Raw genomic sequence first — 9883 nt, 5'->3', positions numbered from 1 at the left:
TTATAAAAGGGAACGGGCACAAGGGAACCTCGGAAGGCAGCTTCTTGCTGCTGAACGAAACAAAACGCACAGAGCCGCCACCACCCGAACCTGAGCTCATCTGAGCGCAAACCAAGCGCCCCACACCCGCTGCCCTCAGGCACGAGCCCGCCCGGCGGCCCCACCCCGCGCAGGGGGCGGCCGAGAGGGGATGTGCCGCACTCACCTCTGCCCACACACCCGCGGCTGAGGCGACGCGGCCCAGCGGACAGCAGCACCCGGAGCTCGAGCCGAGCCCGGCGCAGGGAGCGGCCTCACGCGGCCCGCAGCAACCTGCGGAGGAGCCGAGCCCGCCGCCACCGAGCGGGGCCCCGGGCAGCCCGCTAGGCCGAGCCCGGCAGCCCATCCCGCGCCGCGGCTCCGGCCGGCAACCTGCCCCGCTCCTACTGTTCCGCGCGCCCGCTGCCTCCCTCCTTTCCTCCTTCCCCCGCGCCGCTCCGGTTGTGCCACGGTTCAGCGAGCCCAACCTGCTCCGCTCCGCTCCCCGCCGCGCGGCCGCGCCGCTCTCCGGCCTCCCCTCCTCTCGCGGCCCGGCCCCGCCTGACGGAGCTGTGGGGGCGAGCCGGAACGCTTTAGGCGGAGCACCAGCGCCTCAGCGGAAGTGGACGTCCGTCGGACCGGAAGTGGGCGGAGCAGGGCGGAAGTTCCCCGCCCGGCGCTCCGCTCGGTCGCTCTGCGGGGCTGCGTCGCGCCCTTCATGGTGAGGAGCGGGCGGGGCGGGGCGGTTCGGGGGCTCCGCTCTGCTTCCTGGGAGGCGGGGGTGAGGCCGAGCCCCCGGGATGGGCTTTGGCGCGGCGGGCGTGGGCCGGAGCCTCGAGGTGCTCTGTGAGGGGAGTCGCGGCGGCCCCGGGGCCTAGCGCGGCCGCATCGCTCTGCTTTTATTAGCAGCGGGGCTGAAATCAATTAGCGCGGTAATCAGCCGGCTGAAAGGGGTCGGGCCCGGAGCTGTCCGCCTGAGGTGGCTGCAGTCTTCGCGTTACAGCACGTTGCGGCGTGGGCACAGAGTTTAGTGTAACGCTGACTTGTTCCTGCCACAACACGAGGTCTCGTTAGCTACCCTGGGTCAGTTGGGAGTGAAGATCAGGGGCAGAGCGGCAGTTCTGGGTACTGGGAGGTATGGGAGCGCTGTGGGGAGCTTTAGGGAGACAGAAAGCCTCGAGGAAACGTGGGGATATTCTGCAGTCAGCATACCGGAGGTGTGCTGGGTCTGCGTGCTGGGAATGGCCTCAGTTACACACCAGGTTATGTATGAAATAAAACTTTAAAAGTTGCAAAAGAAATGAACGCAGCTTTTGTCTGACTGTGGCAACGTTCTGACTTGCACAGTGCTCAGCACCTGAGGAGCCCTTTCCTAGCCGAGCTGCTTGGCTCCCTTTGGCTGCTGTCTATCACTTCCAGCCAGAAGGCAGCATTAATGCCCAAAGTGTTTGGGTACATTTCAAAGAGGTGCTGAGGCTGGGTCCCCTCGGGGCTCTGGTTGATGACTCCTTGCTTGCAGGAAGAGATGTCGGGAGAAAGCGTGGTGAGCTCAGCAGTGCCGGCAGCTGCCACCCGCACAACCTCCTTCAAAGGGACGAGCCCGAGCTCCAAGTATGTCAAGCTGAACATCGGCGGGGCCCTGTACTACACCACCATGCAGACACTGACAAAGCAGGACACCATGCTCAAGGCCATGTTCAGCGGGCGAATGGAGGTCCTGACAGACAGTGAAGGTAAGGGTGTGCCTCGCAGCCCTCCCGCTGTTGGGAGAGGTTGGACCAAGAGCTGGAGGAGAGAGAGAAATGTGTAGTGATGGGCCCTTCTCATCAGTGTTGAAGTTGATCTTAGATGACTGATGAAAGGTGTTGGGTGAGGGGTGTGTGTGGCTTGACTAGCTGGCTAAACACTAACGGGGTGTTGAGATCCAGCAGGGGCTCCTCTCAGGCCCAGATAGCACAGGCTGGCTTTTCCTTTTGAAATACTAACACAAAAGCTCTCAAGTATGTGGAAAATTGTGAGGGTTGTGGTTGAGAAACTATGAGTCAGGACTTGCGTATTTACTTGGAAGCTCAGTAGGCTGTTTCTTCATCTTCTTCCCTTATCTGGAATATAAATATCTAACTTGGTAGTGGTGTGCTTTTTAAGTGAAAAGATGATTTTTTGAAGTCTGAGTTTGTTTTCATGTGGGAATATTGGTTTTTGTCTTCACTGGAGCTAAAGCAGTGCAGGTTCTTCAGAAACCTTTCTATGGTGTTATGGACAACAAAAGAAGGGAGCTGGGAGGAGGGTGTCTTCAAGTTAAATGTGTGGAAAGCAGGAATGTGCAGCGTGTCCAACTGCAGCCTTGTAAAGGAGCAGCATTCAAATACTTTGCCTCCTTACCAGATACATTGGTTCCTTCTTCCCCTGGGATACTTACAGATGTTCACATTCGAGCCAATACTGAAGCTGAAATCAGTTTGTGTGGTGGCTGATGGCAGCTGCTGGTGTCATTGATGTCAGTGTTTTCATACTGTGGGAGCATTGCAGTGCTTAATTCAAACCAGGGCTTTCTATTTATGTGCTGGCATTTTGCCTCTTACAGCATTTATCAACTTGGATACCTTTTCTGTAACAATAGCTGCCATGTTGCTGGTCCTAGAGCTCTGAAACACCTTTCTTGTGACTAGTTAATTACTTGAAGTTTTCGTTTGAACCCACTGAAAGCACAAAGTGTGTTGCTTGGTCAGATGAATTAGACTTAAGTGCTTTAGAATAGCCTGTATTTAGAGGGCATGGGGAACAAGTGATGGATTTAGTTGGGTTCTCACAATAAGCTTTCTCAAGATAGGAGGAATTGGATTTGAAGGAAAAATAAATAGGGAAAAAAACAACTCCACCAAGCTAATCATCAGAATATCCCTGTTTTAGCTACAAGTGCTTCTTTTTAAGCTGGGGAAGGTGAAAGGCTGCATTGTTACCGTGCCTTTTGAAAGCCTTCAGCTGTTGCATGGCATTAGCACTGGAGCTGTGGTCTCCAGGTCAAGGTGCAGAGTCTGTCTCTCTGTAGGTGCAGGTTGTGCCTCCTGGAGAGCAGCAAGCAATATTACTCCAAATACGGTCCTGGCCAGAGTTTACTCTGCTAAAATGTGGTGCTTGAGATGTAAAATCTCACATTTATTTTGCTGGGAATTCCACTGTGTCTGCATGGGGCTGTTCCATTTAGCTAATTTGTGCTTTAATAGGAATTTGATACTTCCTGTATATTGTAACTGAGACACTCCGGTGGCAGTAGCTCTTGCTTTATCTCCCTCACCCTGGCACACTGCTGGAAACTGGGACAATAGCATTACAAAGGAAACTCTTCATGTGAAGTTGTTCAAAATGCTGTCGATTGGTCGCACCCAGAGTCTGGCACAGAACAGTGTTTCTCAGGAAAAGGAGCCAGACTTGTGGAGAAAACTGGAAAGAATGAGGTTTCTTGCAGTCTGTGGAATGCTTCACGCTGCGTGTGTTCATTTGGATGCATTCTTCTGCCCCCAGTGCCATCTCCTGAGCTCTTTCTCATAGCAGTGACAACAAGCTGCTGCTTGGACTGCAGGAGAAAAGATGAGTTCTGTGCTGGGGAGTGACAGATGCTTATTTTCAGCTTAGAACTTGTTCGTGAGCTGCAGCAAGTCCACGTATTTTGAATGCTTTATTTCATGGTAAGAAGAGCGTAGAAGGCTGTGGGTTTTCTAAGTGCCTCCATCTGTTTCCAGATCTCCTTCCTGCAGTGTGAGCTTTCCCTGACTGTTGCCCTGTTGATCAGGGCTGGTGCTGCCTCAGCCAGCTGTTAGTAAGGCTGTCGAGCATCAGGCATCAGTGTCAGGCTGGTGTTTCATCTGGCAGGGCTGGGTCAGAAAGTGTAGCCTTCTTCAGTGGTTGGAAGCTGTCCCTGAGATGTTAAAAAGGAAAACTGATTTCCTGAAGATGAAATGTGCATACATGCACTTCATGGATACCATATTCCCCCTGCACTACGTGGATTGCAGTATGGTTTTGGTTTTTTTTTTGTAATGCTGCAGATACAAATGGCTTTAGAAGACTGAAAACCCACTTCTTAGGCCCTGCACAACCATAACAGAGTGGCAGCAGGGTCACCTTCCTGTGAGTCATCTCCTTTTGGCTGCAGCTTTGGCTGTTTGGTTAAAACAGAAGGGTTTTCTGAAAGCTGCTTTAGCAGCCGCTTCTATTTTGCAACGCTGCTCAAAATATTTTCTCATCTCCCCCATCCCCCCCCCCCCCGTCTGTCTGAAAGTGAGCAATTCTGCTTTGGGTTTGCCATCTGTAAGCATAAAGTTGCAGCAGATTTTTACAGCCTACAGAGGGAATTGTGGCAGAGATGATGACAGGGAAGTTCGGGGGTCATAATTCTGCTCTCAGCCTGCTCGTTACATCCCTTCAGGTTGCTGAACTCTAGTAAACACTTTGGCAGTGGCTGCTTTTTTGGGAATATGGATGTTGTTGTTTGTTAGCATGCCTTGTCTCTTTAAAATGGGAGAGCTTGCTTTCCTGCCTCTTCATTGACAAATGGGCTTTTTCTGCTCTGGTTCGATAGGTGTACCGTGTTCATTAGCCTGGATCAGTCTTCTGTTCTTTTATTTCTCTGTTTCTAGTTATCCTGCCTCCAGCTTTCCCATTTGTTATTACAGTCTGTAAAATCACAATGGCAAGCATACATTGTGTAGACAGCAGGGTAATGAGGGAGATGGAGAGCCCATAGTAAACTGCTGGAGAGCGTCTCAGTTTTTCCTCAGAACAGCACGGAAGGGCTGTGTTCACTTCCCAAGTTCACCCAAATGTGCAGACTTTTACTAGTAGTTCCATTCATGCAGAACACACAGGCTCTGCTTTAACCTACTTTCCTTATTTGTCCAAAATATGACTCCTTCCCCACAACGTTTCCTCGCTGCATTCCTGAGCTGCAGCCCTGAGGGTGAGCATCTGTTCGTTTATGGAAACTTGAGGCTCAGCGTTGCACAGCGCTTCTCAGGGTCCAGCAGCAGAGGATCAGGAACAGGGATCCTCCCTTCTCAGCTAATTGGAAAGTGCTGTGTTGTAGCTGCTTTCTTTCCTTTACCCCGTTCTCATTGCCCATGTGTCACAGTCTGCTGACACGTGCTGTTGCATGGATTTCACCATTTCCATGCATTCCAGCAGTTTCAGGCACTGTGCCAACAAGCATTTTGCTCCACCACATAACTGCACTTTGGGAATACGGAGACTGGAACGGAATTGGCAGTGAGATCCGAAGTCTGAGCTCTCTCCATTTCTGACCTCTTTCGCACAGCTGTTGGAGGTGGTGGATTGTAGTGGGTCCCCACGTGTTGAGATGTGGAAACCTGAAGGTGGCTGAGTGTGGTTGGCTGCAGTGAGAGGTGTGTCTGTAAGGACCAGCCACGTGTATGCGTAACAGGGCCCTTGGGTGTGAGGTAGGGTGAGTAGAGGAAGAAGGGAGCTGATTGCATTGAGAACGAGAAGAATTCCTTCCTCTGTAACAGTTAATCATTTGTCAAGAACTGGGATCTGTGAGAAACAAGTGAGCTTCCTACCTTACTCCCACAGACACACTTGAAAAATGCAGGAGGAGGCAGCGAGTTCCCCGTGCAAGTATGGCATTGCACTGCTCTGCTTGCCATACTGGAGCACAGAGCCTGCCTGGTGCAGCAGGCCTAGCCTGGGCTCGAGGCCTTCTGCCACATTTGCTCTACCGCAGTCTTCTTTCCCTAGGCTGGATCCTGATTGACCGCTGTGGGAAACATTTTGGGACCATACTGAACTATCTGCGTGACGGCGCCGTGCCGCTCCCCGAGAGCCGCAGGGAGATAGAAGAGCTCTTGGCTGAAGCAAAGTACTACCTGGTCCAGGGGCTGGTGGATGAGTGCCAGGCAGCCTTGCAGGTAGGCTGTGCAGCTAACGAGGGGCTGGGTTGCTCTGGCTGCCGTGAAAGGTCGAGGTGAGGAGGCTGCTGGGGGTGGGCACAGCTCCCGTGTGCATGGCGAGGCAGTCTGCTGGTGTCCACCTGCTGCCTTTCCAGAGCAGTCTGGAGACATTGCAGATATTTCACCCATCTGCTGGGGCCTAATCACGCCCGGTGTAAAGCACTGAGTCGCAGTGCTGTCCAGTTGTGCTGAGCTCACTGCCAGCCTGGCTCAGAGCACGGGCCGGGAATGGCTGCTTGGTGTAATTGTAGCTCTGTGCCACAGAGCACACAGGATCTTCCCAGCTCACGTGAGCATGCTGTAAGGTCTGCTTACATTCAGCTGCTGTTCGTTCTTGTTTCAGCAGAACAAAGATGCGTATGAACCGTTCTGTAAGGTACCAGTCATCACATCTTCCAAGGAGGAGCAAAAACTTATAGCCACTTCTAATAAGGTAAGAGACCAGGCTGTGCCGTGGCTTGGAAGGATGCTCTGCTGCTGTCCTGGGGCGTGGGGATCTTCACCAAGTCTTTAAGAAATGATGTTTAACATCTGGGCTACAAAACAGTGGAGACCTACAGCAGGCTAAGTGTGTCTTCTAAATTAAAAGTCAGATGTTGATCAGGCCACGTCTGTCTCCACGTAAGGTGTTACAGTAGAGGCTGTAGACAGAGGCAGGCTGCTGGAGCAGCTCCCCAGGGCTGTTAGATCTTCCGTTAGTTTGTCCACTCTGATAAATAACAACAGATGGTTCCTTTAGTCCCAGTGAATAGTGAGTCCTGCTCCTGCCTGCCGTGGGTGGGAATGAATTACGCTGTGGTCCCAGAAGGGATCAGAGGGGATTGTGCCCCCATCAGCAGCCAGTACACAAACACTTCTGCAGCAGCAACAGAAGCTGAGTTTGGGACTGATGGTGTCAGTTCAGGTTGCAGCTGCACTGCTGTGTGACCTCAGACAGAGCTGAGGTTCCAGTGCTCACTGCACGTCCTTTAACCGATGCATGTTTTTGTTTGCTTGTTTTCTGCAGCCAGCAGTGAAGTTGCTATACAACAGAAGCAACAACAAATATTCCTACACCAGGTAAATGACTTAGCGTGTAGTTCTTTGAAGCTGTTCATAGACTAAATTAAACCATGAGACCTATTTGCTTTTCCTGCACTCAGAACTGGTGGCAGATTGGAGCTGGCACGCCCTCAATTTTTTCCCCAGTTAATTTCTAACTTGAGTCAGGAGGGAACCTGCTGCCACACACAGGAGGGTGAGCACATGTTTCTGTGACTGGGGTTCCTCCAACACCCAGCTGCAGCTGGTGGAGGTCTGCTGGCAGACTGCTGGCCTGCATTCCCCATGGGCTGCTGCACTTTGAGCGCATAAAGCCTGCCAGAGCATCGTCAGTAAGTGGTAAAATGAAGGACAGGAGCTCACCTGCCACTCCTCGTGTCTGTGTTTAAGTTCTGTGGCAAAACATTGTCTTCATCCTGCTGGTGCTAAGCTTGAACTCAGGAAGGGTTTCATCTGAGTATTGGGATTTTGTATGTGAATGAAGTGGGCTTTGACATCCATTTGGATGTCAGTGCTGCTGATGTCTCTTACTGCTTCAGCAGCAGGTTGTCCTGCTTGGTAAATGAGACCTGGATCCCATCTTTAAACACTACCTTGGTAGAGACACAGTAAATCAATGGGAGCTGGGCTTCTGGGCCTGCAAACACTCACTGCCCCAATCCTTCCTCTGCTCCACATTACCACTTTAATTGCCTGGTGTGCCTTCTTTGTCCCTCACAGCAACTCTGACGACAACATGCTGAAAAACATTGAGCTGTTTGATAAGCTGTCCTTGAGGTTTAACGGGAGAGTGCTCTTTATAAAAGATGTGATTGGAGATGAGATCTGCTGCTGGTCTTTCTACGGGCAGGGACGGAAGATTGCTGAAGTCTGTTGCACTTCCATTGTGTATGCTACTGAGAAAAAACAGACAAAGGTACGGGTAAACAGCAGCAGGGCCTCGCTGCTTTCAGGCTGGCACCCTGACATCTGTCCCATTCTGAACACGCTTTCCATTGTCCAGCAGCTCTGTAGAATAATCAGTGCCATTCAGAATGGGAGAGCAGCACAGAGGAGCTCATCCTGTGGGTGTGTTAGGGCAGGGACTGCTTGGATGTAACGCTCACCATGGGGCAGTTATGATGTTACATGATGCAAGTTCAGTCCTGTTCTAACCTTCAAACAAACTCATAATGCTATAACGGGATGGACAGTACCTCGATAATGGTGTGGTGGTAAAGTCTTTAGTTACAGCAAATGAGAATGAGCCTAAGTACAGCAGCCACAGAGATGAGGGGAAGGAGCTGCTTACCGTTAGCAGTCCCCAGGCAGGTTGGGGTCTCCAGCAAAAGATGCCCTCACCTCCACTGCCAGCCATTAAATGAGGCCTGGGAAGGGGTGGATCCTGGCCCCAGCCCTCCCTGTCACTCAGGCACATTGCATGCAGCTCTGCTGTTTGCTGAATGTGCCCCGCGAGCAGGCTGGTTCTCAAAAAGCTGATTGCTGGCTCCCAGAGACCAAAAGATGGCAAAACGTTTGTGCTAGGAGAGGTTTCTGTGGGTGGGGGACCACGAAAGGCACATTTAAAAGCAGAGATTTGAGGAGGATCGAGGTGACCTGGTGCCTGCAGTGGGTGAGAGCGTCCTTCTCTCTCGGCGGGCAGGTGGAGTTCCCAGAAGCCCGCATTTACGAGGAGACACTGAACATTCTGCTGTACGAGTCCCAGGATGGCAGGGGGCCCGACAACGCGCTGCTGGAAGCCACGGGGGGGGCAGCTGGTCGCTCCCATCACCTGGAGGAGGATGAGGAGCGGGAGCGCATCGAGCGCGTGCGCAGGATCCACATTAAGCGCCCGGATGACAGAGCCCACCTGCATCAGTGAGCTGCCTGCAGGCACTGCCCTGCTCCTGGTGGCTTGTCTGCAGCAGGGGACCAGGCAGCTTGTTGTCCAACGAGTCTGTAAATCACGTTTTGTAACAAACTAGGTTATCTGGGGTGTTTGAAGGCTGTAGTTCTAGGAGGAGAATAAGTAAGGTTCCTGGGCACACAGCAGGGATGTAAAAAGCCCTTTGAGCAGCTGGAGAAATGCCCCGAGTTTGTAGCCCTCTTGTCTTTGCTGTTTTGTGGTTAGTAAGGAAGAAGGCTGGCTTCCTTTGGCTTCAGTAATGATCCTGCACTTTAAAAAACAAACGAAACAACAGAAGTCAGTCAGCCCTGTACCTGCTGTCCTGGCTCCCACTGACCCCATCTCCTGGGCATCGCAGCACAGTGATCTCAGCACAGAGGAGCTGCTGCAGAGCTCCCTTTCTTGCAGGTCAGAAGGTGGTAGGGTTGGTGGCTCGGGAGTGGTGTTGCTACCAGACAGAGCTTACAACTTCAGCTTGACCCCGCACCTCTGCTGGGAAGTGTATTTCCCTCAGATCACCCTTCAGTAAAGCTGAGCTTTCTTTACCACAGGTTAGAATTCGTAGCAGGCTTGGCACGCAGTGCCAGCCTAGTGCAGGCAGGAGAGCAGCAGCCATAGCTCAGTTCTGCAGCTGATACAGGAGTGCTGGCTTTGAGTGAGGGCAGAGCAGTGGTGCAGAGCTGAAGGCAGCAGCCCAGAGGAGGTTAATCACTGCTTGCCTTTACCCTGAGCATTTTCCGAGTCTTGTGGCAGAAACGGCAGCTGTGTGTGAAAGGATGAAGCTGAAATGTTGTGCAGAGAATGCTGTAGTGTCTGGTTTTCTGAGAGTAGTAACGGTGTATTTATCTACCTCCTCGTCTCGTGTTGCCTACTGTGGGGTCAGGTAGTGGTGGAAGTGGTGGAAGAGTGTGTATTATTCACTAGGATGGGATGCTAATAGATAGTGAGAAGAGCTGCAGCTGTAATGGTTAATGTA

At 52.1% G+C, this 9883-nt stretch overlaps 1 protein-coding gene across 2 annotated transcripts; it reads left to right on the top strand.

Annotated features, from left to right (window-relative positions):
- Positions 1 to 705: 705 nt before the first annotated feature.
- On the top strand, positions 706 to 9341 carry KCTD10 (potassium channel tetramerization domain containing 10). 2 transcript variants are annotated; one of them, XM_065739321.1, is made up of 7 exons: positions 706 to 739; positions 1538 to 1751; positions 5770 to 5939; positions 6325 to 6414; positions 6988 to 7040; positions 7743 to 7938; positions 8665 to 9341. In XM_065739321.1, exons 1-7 carry the CDS (start codon positions 737 to 739, stop codon positions 8881 to 8883), a joined length of 945 nt encoding a protein of 314 aa, XP_065595393.1. In that variant the 5' UTR covers positions 706 to 736; the 3' UTR covers positions 8884 to 9341. The 2 variants fall into 2 exon arrangements, with proteins under 2 accessions (XP_065595393.1, XP_065595394.1); XM_065739322.1 differs by having other exon boundaries at positions 708 to 739; positions 6328 to 6414.
- The last annotated feature ends 542 nt before the right edge of the window (positions 9342 to 9883 follow it).

The sequence above is a fragment of the Cyrtonyx montezumae genome, unplaced genomic scaffold, assembly GCF_038088225.1.
Source record: "Cyrtonyx montezumae isolate F1298 unplaced genomic scaffold, pur_monq_1.0 scaffold_23, whole genome shotgun sequence".
Taxonomy (NCBI): domain Eukaryota; kingdom Metazoa; phylum Chordata; class Aves; order Galliformes; family Odontophoridae; genus Cyrtonyx; species Cyrtonyx montezumae.
This window is presented reverse-complemented; position numbering and strand designations above follow the sequence as displayed.

Coding starts and splice junctions, on each gene's coding strand:
- KCTD10 (XM_065739321.1), top strand. Junction 6,415..6,987: donor TTATAGCCACTTCTAATAAG/GTAAGAGACCAG, acceptor TGTTTTCTGCAG/CCAGCAGTGAAGTTGCTATA. Junction 7,939..8,664: donor CTGAGAAAAAACAGACAAAG/GTACGGGTAAAC, acceptor CTCGGCGGGCAG/GTGGAGTTCCCAGAAGCCCG.